The 18,821-nt window shown below is 45.1% G+C and overlaps 2 protein-coding genes across 2 annotated transcripts; both read left to right on the top strand.

Moving 5' to 3' along the window:
* Positions 1-12,922: 12,922 nt before the first annotated feature.
* BCR41DRAFT_399340 (hypothetical protein) lies at positions 12,923-15,332 on the top strand (the record flags this gene model as incomplete). Its single annotated transcript, XM_022029054.1, has 7 exons — positions 12,923-13,153; positions 13,309-13,560; positions 13,643-13,806; positions 13,891-14,169; positions 14,252-14,377; positions 14,462-14,867; positions 14,964-15,332. 7 exons carry the CDS (start codon positions 12,923-12,925, stop codon positions 15,330-15,332), a joined length of 1,827 nt encoding a protein of 608 aa, XP_021878351.1.
* A 2,249-nt stretch (positions 15,333-17,581) lies between these two features.
* Positions 17,582-17,926, top strand: BCR41DRAFT_399338 (hypothetical protein; the record flags this gene model as incomplete). The annotated part of the gene is made up of 1 exon (XM_022029053.1): positions 17,582-17,926. The coding sequence occupies one exon, from the start codon at positions 17,582-17,584 to the stop codon at positions 17,924-17,926; it is 345 nt and encodes a 114-aa protein (XP_021878350.1).
* Positions 17,927-18,821: the final 895 nt, after the last annotated feature.

Below are 18,821 nucleotides of genomic sequence, written 5' to 3'. Positions count from 1 at the left end.
AAGTCGACGATGACCAGGGAAAGGTCAAAGTCAAAGCAGCAAAATTAGAAAGTCAGTTTCTGGAAACACACGAGCCAGCCACTCCTGAGCACCTCCCTGTAATAGGGGCTGGTGGGGATGAAGGACTAGAGCGTTTGATGGGCGCAGTAATTGTCGCTGGAGAAAATAGTTTGACAATAACTTGCAGAGCTTTATTCAAGAGACAACTGGACAGATCCCCATGCAGAATCACACGATGCTGTTCCATCAAGTGTCCCAACAGAAGAGCTTTTCACTCAATACTCCAACCAGCTAAAAATCGTGAAGATGGATGATATTGGAATAAATAAAAAGTTGGTGATTGGGCTCCGAGCATTCAACTACCTTGTTACATCTGGAATCAACAACGGCAATGCCAGAGTCGGCACTGGACGGTGCGCACACAGTTTGGAGATCAATGGCAGGACAAGGCTTTTTATTAAAAAAAAACGACAGAATATCCTATTCTCAAACGAGATTCTCTCCCTTGGCCAATTACGAATTATCACAGCGGGAGCCGACCTATAATGTGTCACTTCTTTTCTTTATTAATTCGCCGAAAATCCATAGTCACTAAATAAAAATAAACAAATTTTTTTTTTTTTTTTTTTTTTTTTTTTTGCTACAAAACTATGGTGCCACAAAGATTGATCAGCATCTTCGACTTGAGCTCCGGACCAGGCTAGCTTAGGGAGAGGAGGGTGGGACATTATAGGTCGGCTCCCTCGGATAATATGCTTTTCTCTTCATATTATTCGAGAACGCTGTGTAATTATCACAGCGGGAGCCGACCTATAATGTGCATCCAGAGTTTTGTCCCAGGGTGATCTCAGTAAAATTCGTTCTTGTCTGACTAGCCATGCGGTAGAAATATTGGAAAGTTTCCGGAGAAGACCAATTACCATGAGCGATGATGTCGTCAATCGATACCCCTGCTGTAGCTGCAGCTGTAGAGCCGAGTGCGCGTGGCTTGATACGTCGGGAAGCCTTTTCCACTTCTGGGATCTTAGTTGAGATCGAGTCCATGTGATTGGAAATGGTTTCTGCTGATACTGCTCGATTCAAATATTTGGAATGTCGGATGAGAGGTTGAATTGTCAGACTGTCATCCTTCGGATGTGGTACCTCCAGTGGATGATCTGTTAATCTTTGCAAATACGCAGCAAATGTATTCACAGGGCACAGTTTCGGATCACTGTTGGAACGAATACAAACTGTCTTCTCGATGCGGTTCCCAAGTCGTTTCTCTTTGGGAATAGGAATGAAGAGCATGAGTTGGCTTGTGGTCCATGTAGTCTTGGTCAGGTCTATACATCGAATGTCGTCTGGACGAAGGAACCCACAAACGCCTAGAAGCCAACAAAGCTTTCTCGTGAGCTGAAGGAATGACATTTCCTCGTTAGAAGGAAGGGATCGAATATAATCAAGAGCTGGGTTGAGATTGATGCTCAATGCGTTGCTAGGTCGAATGTGTTTGGCCTTGATGGCTGTAATGAAGTCCTTATACACATGGCTCTTGTCAAACGCTGATTTGTCTGGAAATAGAGCTAAAATGGCTGAGCGTTTCTGCAGAGTGGTGGCGGGAGACCATGGACGGTTGCGCATCTGATGATTGAGATAGTTAACTAAAAGGATCGGATTGGGGGTGAATGGATCCCTGTCATTTTGCCTGGCCCAATCGATGAACACTTGTTGCGCTGGGGCGTATTTTTTGTGCCGTCGCTGTGTCTGAGGGTTATCTAGTATAGTCTCCGCTGCTTCGCTGTCTAAACCTAGGTCTGTGTAATAGCGCCGTTTACGCGCCATGCTTGCAGTGTCCAGTGCGGATTCTTTGCTAGAACGTTTTGATCTTGTCCTGGAGCTGGGAGGACATACTTGCGTGGGATCTCTCTGGGGGCACAAGTCGCCATCGCTTGAAGAGTTGGATACCATAGGGCGCTGGGCCAGTTCGGAGCTACGATCGTCGCTTGTAGTTTCTCTAGCCTCAGCTTCTGAAGGGCCTGAGGGATCAGGTTCCATGGCGCGCAGATGTACAAATTCCCCAGATTGCTCCATGGGTGCCGTAGTGCATCGAAGTTGATCGCTAAGGGGTCTGGCTTCCATGACATGAACCTCTCTGTTTTGTTGTTGATTGATGATGCAAACAGATCCGTCTGATGCGGGCCCCAGATCTTCTGTAGATAATCGAAGAAGTCCTGATGAATGCTCCATTCCAACTGCGATTGCATCCTGCGTGATGGTGCATCCGCTGGGTTGAATGATGATGGGACATATGTTGTCTTGAGTCGTGTCCCTGTTGCTAGGCAATGCTTCCAAATGGTGTCCGCTATTTCCATCAATGGAGCTGAGCGAGTCCCTCCGAACCGTTGGATGTGTGCCAGTGTGGTCATGTTGTCGCAAATTATGTTCACTGTCTTGCCCTGCAGTTGGGGAAGCTTTGTCGCAAATAGAACTGTCCGCAGTTCTTTGACGTTGATGTGCTCGTGAGACTGTGAGGCTGTCCATCGCCCTGCATAGGTCGAATCGTCTACGACGATACCCCACCCTGTGTCCGAGGCATCTGTGTAAACGTCGACTTCTGTCCTCTCCGTGAGCCATGTTTGTCCGTTCCAATGCTGGAGGTTGTCTATCCACCATGTGAGGTTGTCCTTTGCCGACTCTGTCACTGTGATCGTGTCGGTCCATTTGTGGCCTTGTCGAAGGGCGTCGTTCTTTATCTGGAGAAGGCGCTGGCACATCAGTCGAGCTGGAAATACGGCTGCTGTCATTGCCATTGCTTTCCCGATGAAGGCGGATAAACTTCTTAAGCTGCAAACGCCATTGTTCCTTATTTTGCGCGCTTCCCTGCGAATGTCTCTGATTTTGTGTTGAGGGATCGAGAGTGTCATGTTTCTGCTGTTGATGGTAAAGCCCAGATGCTCTATGACTTGCGTTGGTTCTAGCGTTGACTTTTCTTCTTTCACTAAGAAGCCTAATGATTGAAGCTTTGATAGGACGCGCTGGGTGTATTGTATGGCTCGTTCTCTGCTGGGAGCTATAATTAGAAGATCGTCTATGTAAGCCGTCATTCGGATTCCCTGGCGTCTTGCCCACCTGAGGACAGGGCGCAACATCTTCGTAAATATAAGGGGGGACAGAGAGAGCCCGAATGGAAGGACTCGGAACTGGTAATGGTGTCCCTGCCATTCGAACTGAAGATATTTCCTCGACGAAGGATGTACCAGAACATGCATGAATGCGTCTGATAGATCTATGCTCGTCATAAAATCGTTTTTGTTCATCATGGAGCAGACATTTTTGATACTTTCCATCTTAAAATGTCTGTCCGGTATACATTGGTTCATTGGTTTGAGATTCAATACAGGACGAAGATCGCCTGTCTTTTTGGGGATGGTAAATATCCGACTGTAAAAGCCTGTAGGGGAAGATACTGTTTCTATTGCTTTTTTGGCCAAAAGACTCACTATCTCTTTCTCTATGGACTCTGTTTCCTTCACTGATAGCTTGTGGGACTTGCTTGGGCTGGATGAGAGTGGAGGTGGCGACTTGAATGGGATCCTGAATCCTTTGGCTATTATGTCCCGGACCCATTGCTCGTCTGTGATCATCGCCCATGCTTGCTGGAATAAGTGAATCCTGCCTCCTACTGGTGGTCGGTCGTTTGTTGATGCCCTCGGCCGCGACCCCGTTCGCGACCCCTGTTGGAGTTGCCTCGGGCATTGTAAAAATGCCGGTTACCGCCACTGATGTTGTTGTTGCTATCAGGCTGGCTCTGCGACTGATTGCTCTGACCTTGATTAGAATAGCTGCTCTGAGCGCTATTTCTAGGGAAATTATTGTTTCGATCATGCCTGTTCCTGTTCGAACCGCGTCCTGTGCTGTTGGAATACAGGTTTCGTTTGATGGATAACAGAAGCTTCTTTTTCTCCAAAAGGGATTGGGAGTCCACAGCCGGTGTCTTGGCATTGCTTTTCCTGGTAAGCAGCTGTAGACCATGAGCTCTCTCAAGGTTCTGCACTCGGAGGTTGTGGATGTAATGGCTAATCTGCTTGATATGCTCGATGAGATCGGAAACTCCCTCAATGGCTGATAGCGTGGACTCGTCGGAGCGACTGTCGTCTTGCATGGCATCCAAGACATACTTGTCCAAGGGGCGCGTATGGATAGCCAGCTTGGATTGAATGGACGCCAGATCAGAGTCGAACTGCTGCCGTAACTTGGCACTGTCAGGCCATGGTAGGTCGGTAATAGGTGGTGCAGAATACTTCTGAAGCTTGTTTTTGGGGTAAGAGCCGATGGTTGTTTGTAATGTGTCCCGAAGGTCCTCATACTGATCTTTTTTCTCTGGATCAGGGACAAAGAAATCTTTTCTGTCAAAATTTGGGAAAAGTTCGAGGATGGCTTTGTTTGGAATAAAGTTATATGCCTGGGGTTCAGGAACCAGGAGGTCATGGATGTTAATGGAACTATCGATGTTGCGGTCATCGTTGTTTTCAATATCAATATCACTCATTAGTGGAACTTCTAAAGTATGCCAGTGGATGTGTTCCGGAAGGGCGAAAGAAAAGAAGATGCTGATCAATCTTTGTGGCACCATAGTTTTGTAGCAAAAAAAAAAAAAAAAAAAATTGTTTATTTTTATTTAGTGACTGGATTTTCGGCGAATTAATAAAGAAAAGAAGTGACACATTATAGGTCGGCTCCCGCTGTGATAATAGCAAACATACAAACCCCTTTCCACAATTGCAAAGTGTTCACAAAACCTACCTGTTGTCGAATTCTTCACACATAAACAAATTGTATATACAAACTAACTGAGGACGGTATTAACCGAACTATTTATACTTGCTATAATGATCAGAACCAAGTAAACGTCCGAACAGACCTATCCAAAAACGAGGGAGCTTGTCGCTCTCCTTCAAATATAAATGGTTTACTTAACAAAAATCTTATAATTGAGAAGGACCAACAAAAAAGAGCAACAAGCTGCAAATAATACAAAAAACCACTTTTCTCTCCTGGTCTAAAATTAGAAATTAAGTTTGCCGCACAAAACTAATGTAAAAAAATGGACTTACAAGACTTCGACAGCTAGATTATCGCAAATAGTAAAATAGGCTATTGCTGGATGTATATCGATTATAGAAAAAATGGATGAGGTATCGGGGGATATAAGACTTTGGTACTTACAAAGCAAGGATTTTTTGGTCTTAATCCTTGAAGTATTTATGGAATTATTGCCGTTTAAAGGTTATAAAATGGTCGAAATGAGGTTCAATGTCAAGCCAAAGTGTCTGCCTTTCCCTCAAAAATACATCAAAGCGCTTTTCCACATAGTATATGATAGATACGTTACATAGCTTTGTATAGAGTCTTAGTTTTCCAAAATCCAAGCATTTTTCATAGACTTTACTTATAGCTGAAGAGAGAAATATATCATTTTTTAGGGATTTTTCGGTTTTATTCATTAAGGAACTTCGGGTTCCTTTTATAAGAACACGTATGGTCCCTTAGTACATTATATTATGCACTACATATTCTTACTTTTTGGAAAGTTTGGTCAGTTTTGGAAATATTCTGATGGTTCTGCAATATTTTGTCTAAAAGCTAGACAATTTCCGTAGAAACCTTGACTTCAAGATGCCCTAGTTCTCAAACTTTTGAATATAAACATTTTCAATTTTTACCCAAAAATACAATTTCCTGTTTTGAAAGATATATTTTCGGTTGCTTTATCGACTCTAGAAGTTTCAACACGTTTGGGGCCGAAATGAGGGACTTTACTATAGAGTATCTGGTTTTCTATGGATCCTGAGAACGCGAATATGCGTATATGGAGCACTCAGGCACTTTGGGAGATGAACCCCGTAAATGCATATTAGTATTATTTCCATCCTCGCCCCGAGCGCCCATTTTTTTTTGAGAGCACATGGAAGTGATACTACACTCCAGTCTCACTGTTTTGCAAAATGTGCAAAAAAGTGGATTTTATATACGTTCTGCGATGCTCATTGGCTAAATTCACATTTAATTCAAAATATTTATTCTAAAACCACAATTCAATTGGCTGATTTTTTGCTTGTCTTTCTCCTCTTACCCTTTGCCAGCCAATTTAAAATAAAAATTTTTGAATTAAATGTGAATCTAGCCAATGAGCATCGCAGAACGTATATAAAATCCACTTTTTTGCACATTTTGCAAAACAGTGAGACTGGAGTGTAGACATTCATAAACAAAGATGCAAGTGATACTAACACAAGAGTTGACATTCATAAATAAACATGTGTCAAGGACTGACAGGACGATTGCAAGAGAAGGTAAGTGATTTAGGAACAAGAATGAACTTAGGAGATTCAAGAATAGTTTTATTGCAGACTGAGGTTTACTATGTTACAAATCTATCATATTTATACTTGTTTGACTGAAGCGGAGACGCGCTTCAAGAACTCTAAATAAAGCTTACTCAAATATTTCCTAAGGACTTTTACCATATGCGGAACTCCAAGTGTTGAGTTAACTTAATACACAGGATCCGAGGAAGATATCTGGTGCAATCTTATTTCAAGGTTCCTTGGCACTATAAGTCTTGGTTATTGGTTTATAGCTCTTCTAGAATCCTTGGAGCTATTCACGGAGCTAGAAAACTAGGAGACGCGACTTGGCTTGACAGGCAAACTATGCATGGAGGAATGAGTGAAGGAAATGAGCGGAACAAATTAATCAAGCACACGTGATCTTTTTCAGATTCGAATCAGACAAAAGTCATTCATCAATTCATGAGCTAGACATTGCTTGCTGTTCGTGACAACATGCAAGTGATACTAACCTAAAACTTACCCGCACAAACCCCATGGAAAGTGATACTAAGATCTTCTTTCCATGATACTAAAATGTGGCTCGCACAAATCCAATGCAAAATGAGGTTGAATATTTTATTGTCCTCTTTGAAAAGAGCAGAACTGAGGCGCCACATGTTGATGCCAGCCACGGAAGCTCTGAAGAGGATTCAATTGAGAGCCACGGAAGCTCTAAAGAAGATCCAAAGGTGGATTGTATTAAGCAGCCACAGAAAGCACAGCAAACTATCCATTCAGTGTTCTCACCGACGTCGTTACCAATAAGGGAAGGTTGCCAACATGTGAGGGCTGCAGTAGTCAGCTGGAGAGGCAAGCTAAAAGAATTGTAGTCAAGGTCCCAAGTAACATCAAGAAAGGGTGGTTTATTACAAGGTCCTACCACTTTCTTCGGACTTGCCTCACTAAGCTGCCTCAAGAGCAGTACTATGTGGCCATGCGGCAACTGGGAGTGCGGGCAACACGATCACAGCATCTGCAAAGAGTGGAACTATTGGAGAATAATAGTATTGCATAAAACAAGTAGTAGTATCACTACATATGATTTGTGCGGGCGTGTTTTTAGTATCAATGTATCTTTAATGTGAGTGCTTAGAATCAGTGCATGCTTGATTGATTGTTTGTGGAAAAAAAATGGCATTTTGGTACGCAGTACGAGTATGTCATACTAAATTTTCGTTATTTTAGTACGCAGTACTAGTATGTGATACTGGTACTGAAATACTAAAATCAATACGATCTTTTTTTATTCTCTCTCTCTCTCTTTCTTTCTTTCTTTCTTTCTTTCTTTCTTTCAATTGTTGTGAACAACATCTTGCCAATGCATTGCCTTCTCGACGTGGGTGGCTTACGAGTTATGTTGGGTAACCTGTACAGCTGGAATGCGGCCTGGTGGTCAGCCCCTTGTGCCCTGGGATTTTCGATGTCTGATAAAGCATAATATTTCATTGTATTAATTTTATAGTCATTGTCTACGGTACCATGTCCGTATGTGTCACCTTTCTTCATTGAAAATCCGACGAGAAATAAAGAAAAATAAACTAAATAAAAAGATCCCTCTGCCCTGCAACTCTGATCTACATCTTTCTTCTCGTCGCTCCTGGAACTCATCCGTTGCAGACTATTATCTATTCGTTCCAATGAGCGACAATTCTACCGACAACACTCATAATGCACTCCTTCATGAAATCAACACTCTTCGTCAGCAGGTGGCTGCCCTTACGCAGGCCAACCCTTCCTCCTCTTCCCCTTCCCCCATCACCATTGATCGCCCACAGGCCAAGATACTTGTCCTCTCTGATACCCTCAAAGCGGCTGTACCTTCCCTTGACGGCTCTCATTTCTTCCGTCCCCCGGACAACTCTGGCGACGATAACATCCTCACCGAGTACGTCCTCTATCCCAAGAACCCAGATCAGCAGTACAAAGCGCCCTCTCTTGAGTTGCCTTGGCCTCAGGAGACCACTTCTTTTCAACGAGTGGACAAGTGGTTATCCCAACTACAGGAACGTCAGGCCCACGCTACGCGACCCTTGGACGAATTCCTGGCAGAATACTTTCACAAAGTGCACGATCCTGCATTACGGCAGATCGTCGCAGATTTTGGGCATGTCATGCGATCTCATCTGGCCGTTACAGCACGCCAAATCACCGATCTGCGCATGGATAATTTTGTGTACGCAAAGGGTCTCAAGCCAGCCCCTGATCATGAAAAGACTGCAACTATCACTAAAAATGATATTGCAGCCCGAATTAAAGCTGCTGAGGAGTACCAGGAGGCCAGCAAGCCTCGCAAGACAGCTTTGCAAAACAGAGGATCCGGTCGCAATTCCGGTTCTCGCAGCAGGGGTATTTACTTTAACATGTACCCCCACCAGCAGCAACAGTTCCAGCAATTTCCATCACAATCGCAACCTTATTCACCAGCGAATCATCATCAAGCACAACAAGCCACACCTCCTCAGCTCACTTACGGGTATGGAGAGCCCATGCATAACAACCAGCAGGGACAGTATTTTTACAGAGGCAGCCGTGGACGGGGACGCGGCAGCGCCAACAAGAGCCAGTAGGGGGCCGTCTGCACCTCTACTCGAGGGCTTGGAGGCTCCTCACGGACGACAGGTGGGTCCGCTCCGTGATTGGAAACGGTTTTCAGATTCCCTTCCACAGACAACCTCCAATAACACACACATCAAGAGCCCTTTCCCCGCATCTATCCAAGGAGGAGACACTGGCGATAGAGAACGAAGTGATCGCACTTCTGGCCAAAAAAGCCATAGAGCACGCTTCGGGACCTGGTTTCCAGAGTCGTTTGTTTACTATCCCCAAGAAGACAGGGGACCTCCGGCCTGTCCTCAACCTACGTCCTCTCAATCAATTTATCATCACAGACTCGTTCAAGATGGAGACGATTCAGGTAGTATGCAATACCCTTCAGAAGAACGATTATTTGACGAGCATCGATCTCAAAGATGCTTTCCTTCATGTGCTGATTCATCCACATTTTCGTCCTTACCTTCAGTTTCAGTGGAAGGGTCAGCTGTATCAGTTTCGCACTCTACCTTTCGGGATGTCACTGTCGCCGTTAGTCTTCACGAAGGTCCTACGCCCGGTGTTGAGATGGGCGAGGCGTCGAGGAATACGGCTGACAGCTTACATCGACGATCTGTTGATCATGGCCAACTCCAAAGCCCAAGCAGAAGAGCACACGAATCTTGTCCTGGACAAACTCAAGTCTCTTGGATTCCTCATCAACAAGGAGAAATCCTCTCTGATGCCAACGAAATGTCTAGATCATCTGGGTTTCACCATCAACACCACCGACATGACCCTCTCGGTACCGAAGTCCAAGGTCAGGGACATACGGCGAGAAGCAGCGAAGATGCTCAGCAAGGGATGGACGACGGTTCGCAACTTGGCTACGTTCATAGGGAAAGCCATGGCGACGACAGCAGCAGTATTTCCAGCTCGTCTAATGACGCGGCATCTTCTGGCATTGAAGAACAGAGCACTCAGCCATCAGGGGTCATCTTGGGAAGCGACGATCTCACTGGACGACAGAGCTCGAGCCGATCTGGATTGGTGGACACACCAACTCAAGGAGTGGAACGGGACGTCATGGATTCAGTCGCCAACTCAGATGGACGTGTACACAGACGCCTCCGACCAAGGCTGGGGGATCGTCATAGGGCAGCGCACTTGGACAGGGCTATGGCCACCAAACATACGCCACCAACACATCAATTTAAAAGAGTTACTAACCGTGTACTACGCAGTCACTCTACCGCAAACACAAGGGAGGATGCTCAACCTAGTAATCGACAACACAACCACCATCGCTTACATCAACCGGTTCGGCGGAACTCGTTCACAACCTCTGATGGACCTGGCGGACAAAATATGGAAGCATTGTCTAGCAACAGGCACAAGACTCAGGACCACATATGTACCTTCAGTATTCAATCCAGCAGATGCACCATCACGCCGGATGCAAGCGCAGCTCGAATGGAGGCTGGACCCGTCATTTTTCCGTCGTCTAGACCAGCAGTGGGGGCCTCATCGGATAGACCTCTTTGCATCGCCCAGCAACAACCAGCTTCCTCAGTTCATGACATGGAAACCTCATCCTTTGGCAGTGGACTTCGATGCGCTGAGACACAAGTGGAGCCACTTGGGCAACCTTTACATCTGTCCTCCATGGAACTTACTTCCAAGGATCCTGCAGAAGCTAGACCAGGAAGGCCTGGAAGCGACCATAATTACTCCATTTTGGCCATCGGCGATTTGGTTCCCGAAGATACAGGCAATGGCGACCCAACCCCCTTTACCGATTCCACGAACATGTGTTCTCCCTCCACCAGGAAGCGACGCGCACATCCTGCTCAAGAATCCACACTGGGGCCTTACCGCGTGGAGAGTAAGAGGACGAGGATGCTCATAGATGGCCTCTCGCCAGCGGTGACTGAGTTTATCTGTGCTCACAAAGAATCCAAGAGCACCAAGCGAGAGTACGAAAAGCATCAAGCTGAATTCGTCACTTGGCTGAAAGAGGGCTCGTTCGAACAAGGGATTAACCCCGCGATCCCAGTAGTGAACTGGCTACACTACGTGCGGGTCGCTCGCAATTTGAAGTGGTCCACGCTGATGACCATGAAGTCGGCTGTCCTCGCCCTATTTCGTGACCCAGAGAGAGTACGATCAGATGAATACTACCGCCAGTTCCTCAAGGCTGGAAAGCAAGAAGGTGTCGTTGAGTCCAGGTCTGGTCACTTTGACATCACACCTGTTTTGGACCATTTTCGGCAGTCATCAGCAAATATGGAGTTGCCTTTTGAGGAGCTTACATGGAAGCTGTGTTGGCTCTTAGGCGTCTGTGGCTTCATGAGACCAGACGACATCAGATGTGTAGATGTCAGTCTCTCCAAGATTGTGTTAGGGAAGCTTCAGCTTGTTGTTGTTTTCCCAAAAGAGAAGAGTGATGGGCAACGTATCATTAAGCATGTGACCATTGGTTCTCACTTTGACAAGAAGCTATGCCCTGTCGACGCATACACCGCTTACCTGGACAGGCTGTCTTGTCCTTCCACTACCTCTCCTCATCCGAAGGACCCAACAAGAAGCATTGTACCTTTGATTAGATTTGTGAAAGACCACACCCAGCCGGCGCGTGCGACTACTATTGGCTCCCACATGAGTAGGATTTCTTCGCTGATGGATTTAGGAGACAAGAAAGCTCCTAAGCTCCGAGCCTTAGGTTCTACGCTCGCGGCTATAGCAGGCGTACCAGTGGCTGATATCATGGTGCAGGGGAATTGGTCGTCCCCGAAAGTCTTCGAGAAGCACTACCGTTTGTCGAGTGCCACCTCCAACAACATGTCCATGAGCACTCTAGGCTAGATTTTCTTTAGTTAGTTGTTCATTTCGTTCAGTTTTCTTTTAGTTTTAGTTTTGTTTTAGTTTAGTTCTCTTTGGCGATCCCTCTGGAGCCACATACGGACATGGTACCGTAGACAATGGTCTACTGAATGGTCTACGAAGGACGACCTATTCACATTGTCATAGGTACCATGGACGTATGTCCCACCCACACCACCCCTTTTTGGCTCGAGAAGTAGATGTAGATCAGAGTTGCAGGGCAGAGGGATCTTTTTATTTAGTTTATTTTTCTTTATTTCTCGTCGGATTTTCAATGAAGAAAGGTGACACATACGTCCATGGTACCTATGACAATGTGAATAGGTCGTCCTTCGTAGACCATTCAGTAGACCATAATTGTCATTGAATATTAATATCTCATTTTTAAACTCCATGTTGTTGTTTATCGAGACATTTCTAATAGTTCTTGTACATTATCTCTTACCATGGAGCACCCAGATCAAGTCAAATGGGCTTTAAATGAAAGTAAAACTGAGCACGTCTCCATCAAATCTTTTGTGACAAAGTTCAAATATTACCACAAAGAAACTGCTGAAAGATATTATCTAGTGCTTATCAATAACACAGAAATCGATAAGTTTCGTCGCTAACGTCTATTGATTTTCATCACCACCTCACGCTTCATTACCCCATTCTTCTTGATCCTCTGAAATTAAAGGTGGTGTCTTTAGCGCAAATACTTTTGTTTACTCCAACTGTGTTTGTGAGGGTGGGATGTACAGCAGTGGCTGTTCATTCATACGGGTGCGGACTTTTAGCCGCTGTCCAGAAGGCCTCTGTGTCTGATTATGCTCACTGTCGCTCATCTGATGCCTCATGGGTGCGGGCAGAGATGGAGTTTTTTATATAAATCATTGCCTTTACTGTGTCTGTGAGGGTGGGATGTACAGCAGTGGCTGTTCATTCATACGGGTGCGGACTTTTTAGCCGCTGTCCAGAAGGCCTCTGCGTCTGGTTATGCTCACTGTCGCTCATCTGATGCCTCACGGATGCAGGCAGAGATTAGGCCCTTATTATTACCCTATGATGTTGCAATCGATGTTTCCCTCCTCATTAGGAAAGACGGAACTAACTCCAGGCTCTTGTAACATTCTTAACCTTTTTATCGGTTTAGAATGAAGACATTTAATGACTACGTGGTGAACGACACTCATGGTCACAGCACCTTCGAGCAGCAATACTCCTGTTTTACTTCATATGTTGGCAAGGAGCGTGGAAACGGAGACAAAGGAGCCTTGCATTATGTTCTTGACATGGCTGAATGTCGGGCGGAGTACCAACAAATGTTGATGCTTGGCAACATAACCTCGTCCCATGTATCAGCTAGCAGCGTCCTCCGATCATTCGTGCAACATCAAGCTGAATGTAACTAAGACGAAATGTTGCATGACTTTTTATATCAGTAGGCTTTCAAATCACAGACTAATGTTTTTGTTTTGCTCCCTTTAGACGCCATTCAAGCAGTAGGGGAAGGGTTGGACGATAATGTTGCTCCACCAAGACAAAAACAGAAGCAACAGCTAACGCACAGGAGCCATCCCATGTCAAGACGAAACAACCAGCGAACCGCAAGCGAGCTGGCGAAAGATCGTTATCTGTGAGTTCAACATCTACATCAGCAATTTCCTCGTCCTCGTCGTCATCTAAAGGCTGTGGTGGATCGAACGACTCTCTAGTGGAAGGGGTAAAGCGGCGTCGGTTTGAGAAAGGGCCCGCCTCATTTAGGCCACTTGCGGAGATTGCCCATGCGATGGTACGATCTGTTACTGCATTCAAAAAAATTGATGCCAGGAGATAGACTGTTGATTCTTACTATTTTCTTTTGCATTTCATAGCACTTTGGGATATTTGAACCCTTACCTGAGTCCATCGCAGTAGAGGATGATGTTTCTCCGAGACGGCAAACTCTATGTCGCCTGTCCTTGTCGTACCTGAAAAAGGCAAGCGATACGAGCAAGCAAATGAATCCAGAGTATAATATGTCACTCAAAGATGCCTTGTAAGTTGTGCGCTCATTTTTCTAAGTTATCTGACTTGACTGCAGGTCAGTATCGCTAATCCTCGCTTCTGTTACGTTGTCTAGCGTCTCGCTCTCAGGCGTTTGGAGTATGTTTTGTCCCGGTGCGAATGCTGCCTTCAAAGCTGACTATGAGCAAGGACTAGCTACATGCGCTGTCAAAGAACTTGAAACTGTAGAACCAGGCTTTGCTGCAATCGTTACACCTCTGGTGGAGATGGCAGAATGCGCAGCGAAGACGGACGCTGGCGTGAAGGCTCAGCCGATCATCAGCAAAATTTACGCACTCCAGGGTGTACCTGGCTCAGAGCCGTATTGTCGCTCTCTTGACGCTCTCAAAACAATGTAAGCTGTTGAGTTATTTCAATACGATAGAGAGGGTATTCTACGAGTAGTAGAATTGATGCTAGCTTAAAGTATGCCATAGCCTAAAGCATGCAGAGCGACCTTTATCTGGCCGAACCAAGGATGCATCGGAAGGCGATGCTGTCAGTCTTTGGTCCGCAATCTTCCGAGAGCAACTACCAGCAACAGCGTGTTTGGCACTCAATCTGTAAGTGATATGATGGTGTTCTGCTAATAACACCTGTCAGAGTATACCCTGATACTGATTGGTTTGTGGACCGACTTTTTGTAGAGGAGAGCAGGGACTTGCAGCTGCTAGACAATCGAATTTGCATCTTTTTCGGATCTTCGACATAATTGCAGGAACGCGAAAATGTGACACCATCCTGACAGTGGAAGACCTTGAGGTCGCAAATTTCGAACTAAAGAAGGGACTTTGCACGGACGTCAAAGACGACATACAGCTTCGCAGGACAATCAAAGCCATGAAATCAATTGGTATGCTACTAAAAAAGTATGGATTGCAGTGCCCTCCTGTATGTTGTATGCGTGGTATGGAAGCAACAGTATTTTCAATCAAAGAGCTTGATGACATTTGGGTCGCCGGTCCTGCCTGTGACAAAATCTTACTACCCCAAACGGAGGCCGAGGTCCTAGATTTCCTGAAAAACGATATGCACCGCCTATTTAGTCTTCTCGTAAGAGTGGAGAGGATCGTCTCAGTTTCCAGATTTGACATTGTCTTTTCGCCATAATACTACGCTAACCATGGTCATATCCTTGCACATATTTAGTTTCTGTATGATCGATATTCCAAAGATGTGATTATCAAAAAGTCGGAGTACGAACGCCAAATTCGCAGGGGCAGCAAGACAAGCCTGCTTCCATCACCTGAAGAGGAGTCGAAGAACAAGGAGTGGGACCTTCTGGTGCTGAATACCCCTGCCAAGCAGGCTGGCAGACGGAAGTCCATCGTGGACCAGCTGGAAGATGACTACGAGGAGTTTTCTCCAAGCTCGCCATCTGATCGGTATTCAACCGTCTTCAACAAGCAGAACGACAAAATCAATACTTCTCCAAAATCACAACCTACTCCAACTGCCACCAATTCGTTTATAGAGCGATTGACTGCAGCCGTCGATGATGATGAGGACACTTGTTAGAGGTTGCCCATCAGTCGGGTTTTATTGTATCCAATAATGACTCTGGCAATACATCGCATGAACCCAATCTGCACATTTCATCATAAAACCTCTAAAATCTTTAAAAAAAGAGAGTAATCTTCACTTGAGATGAATATTATTGTGCCTTGCAAGAATTTTTGATGTGAATTTGGAGTGCCTATTTGCTCTTATCGACTCCTCGACGTTGTCACCGTGGACGAGTGTCTGTATCTTTTGGGACCAGGCTCTAGCAATGTGCCAAAGACAAAGGTAAATACTGACGCTGTCACTAAAGGCGTTCTTGATGGCAAGGCGCTCCGTGTTCGAATCATCCGTTGTAATGTAACGGAATGGCCCTGCATGCTTGTTCAAAGCCGAGAGCCAGAGTTCGATAAGTTTGGCCTTCTTGTCAGTCGTAAGAAGGAAAGCAGCCGGGATGCCACGCATGCTGCGTCGTTCCTGAACAGTGGCGGTAAAAAGCTCGAACTTGCCAACTTGACCTTTTCTGTAATGGAGTCCAATCCAATTGCTTCGGGACTTGCCGCAATTTCTCCAGCTGCCAAAGGATGCAAATCCAACGGCCACTTCACCCTTGTTTTCCAGTTTCTCTACAACCACGCCATCTTGTGCACGAAAGACAAAAAAACTTTTTTTTGCAAGGTTATCCATCCGTGGAGCCCAGCCTTCTCCTTCCAGCAATCCCGCACAACATTCGCAACATCACCCGATATGACAAAGTCGTCCCGATTGAGAGTTCACTCGCGAGACGACCATGGAGCTGCCAAATAGGGAGAGAAAGCTTCTCACGAATGCGGCGGTTGTCAAGACCAAGCTCCACAAAGTATCGGATTCTCGTTTTCAACGCATTGCTGATGCGCTGATGGTGGAACTCACTCGTCTCGCCCAGCGCGTGATTGTGTTGAGGGTAATAAGTGATCCTGACCTGGTAAAAATAATAAAACCTTAAATTTGATTTGTTAATGAGGAAAACGTTCATGCTGTTAATACATGCGTACAAAAAGCTACATTTGTTTTTTGCTTCTATATAGTAAGTTATATCAATTAGGTTAAAACATTGCAGGTGTATCCGCCATTTCAGCTGTTCGTGAACTTGACGCGAAGGCGCATCCGCAGGGTTGAACGCCGAAGGTACATACATGTACGTGGTCCGGAGCTTCGTTCCTGTAGCCAGGCAGTGTTTCCAGATTCTGTCTGCCACCTCCATCAGTTATGGGGAACGGGTCCCTCCGAACCTGTTGATGTAGACGATAGTGGTCGTGTTGTTGATCACTAGGTTTCACCATGCGACTTTGTACCCGAGGTAACGTCACTGCAAAGTACACAACTTGGAGCTCCTTCCAGTTGATGTGATGGGCTTTCGCGCTCGAGGTCCATGTGCCCGCCCAGGTCTTGTTATTGATCATAATGCCTCAGTCGTTGTCCGAAGAGTCCGTGTAAACGTCAAGTTCCGGACGTCTGCACCCATGAAGTGCCGTTCCAATCCTTCAGGTGGGAGATTGCAAAAGTCAAGGTAGTATTCTAGGGGGATCTAAGGGTACAATAAAGGTGTCTTTATTCTATTTATACTAGCTAACGTCCTGCAAGGAATGCTCTAGAAAATTGGGCGAAATACCGTATTGTACAAAATTATCTATATACTAAAGTCGTAAGGTTTTGTGACTGTGTGCTAAGTAACTTTTTGGTCACGAGACACTACACACAAAAAAACCGGCCTCACCCGTAATAAAGCTGAGTTAATAAACCACGTTTATACATATTTCGATGTGTGTGTTCATATTCATCTCTGCAAGTCTGTGCGTTCCAATAAACATTAGGTTACAGGAGTGTATAAAAGGCAAAAAAAAAGGTCTTCTACCTCAAACCGTCCATATCATACTTGCTTTCTTCTACACTTAACCCTCACTTTTATTATATTGTGCATTGCACATAAAAGCAACACCATGAAAGAAGCTCGCAATTCTCATTGGCCCACTCCAAAGATTCATTCGACAAGGAGTCAAACTCTGAGGGCAAAACAAAATTCTTCTTTCTTCTCCCTATGCCCCATCTCCTGCGAGAGGAAGCAAAAGAAAGTAGGAGAGCGAAGCGACCTCATTCACTATGAAGGAAATTAAGAGAGAAAAAGTGAATCCGACATTTCGCCTCAAGCTCTTCCTTCTCATGCTCAACGTATAACCAGGAACAACATAGGAAAGAAGGCTACCATCACTTCTCTTTCGGCTTCTTTCATGGATCCTTTGCCCTCCGCGAACGCTTTTCCTTCCACATCATCCCTTATGTGCTTGAACACAGAAGCTGCCGAGTCGTTAGACTGCTCCCTTTGTCAAAAAAAGCCATCGGGCTCCAACGCCCGGTGTATGACTTGGAAACTAACCCAAGCAGACAATCGAGAGCCTTATGTGCACCTACAAGATCCATATGAGCAGGAGTGGGTGAAGCTTGGTGATTTGGATCCAAAAGAAGTTGAGCAGGCGTTTTCATTATTGGAGAAATGGGAAAACTTTAGTGACTTGAACGTCGATGATGTCGAGAGGGCATTCGCGCCCATTGAGAAAGGTGTCTCAAGGAATTAAGTTTGCATTTTGTGAGAATTTTTTAAATAAACAACTCCGATCTACCCATGTTTCAGGCGCAGTTTTTGAAGATATACACGGCCTTACCAAATATGGAATCGGTACAGAACCCTGAAATTTTAATTCACAAACGTCCTTTATTTTCAAAGCTTCCCTAGGTAGCAACGAAGGAATGTTTCCTTTATCCCTCACTGATATGAAGGGCTCAAAATGATATTATAAATTAACACGATGTTGATCAATAAGGACAACGCATCTTCATACAAAAAGGCATTGAAATATCATGTCATCTCATACAACCATGCGTGCCTGCAGAAGCTGTGGGAGTACTGAACACTTCAGAGCCTCGAACGCGGCTTGCCCAAACTATCGATAAAATACCCAAGCTAGCACTATGCGCTGAAACCAAATCAGGATAGTGTGTTCCTGAAGAGAAAGAAAACCTGTCTAATGAAAATGCTAATAAGCCTACTATGTCACCTAAAATACATGTATGCCCCATACCAGTCCCAGATCAGCAAAAAGGCCATGCGCATGTGGGAGCATTTTGCACTCAAGGAGTACACACACCATGCCCTCGCAATCCACTAATTATTCAAACTACTCTGCCTGAAAACATGTAAATGAATAAATGGAAGCTGTTCACAAACTGATATGGATATGAGACTGTCACTGTTGGGTGTTGACTATGCACATTTTTTGGTGAAATATTACATCTTGAATAGGGCTGTCATACCTGAGGGCCAAGCTTTAGAAGCTTTGAATGTCCGCGAAACCATGCAACGCCGGGATCGAGCTTCGCGACAAGAGGCAGAAATTGAGGCAGACGTTCGGTAAACCTTTTAAGAGATTAAGGCTATTACTGATAAGGTGCAAAAAAAAAAAAAAAAAAAAA

Source organism: Lobosporangium transversale (assembly GCF_002105155.1).
Source record: "Lobosporangium transversale strain NRRL 3116 chromosome Unknown BCR41scaffold_38, whole genome shotgun sequence".
Lineage (NCBI taxonomy): Eukaryota > Fungi > Mortierellomycota > Mortierellomycetes > Mortierellales > Mortierellaceae > Lobosporangium > Lobosporangium transversale.
The sequence above is the reverse complement of the archived record's forward strand: the minus strand, read 5'-3'. Positions and strand labels throughout refer to the sequence as shown.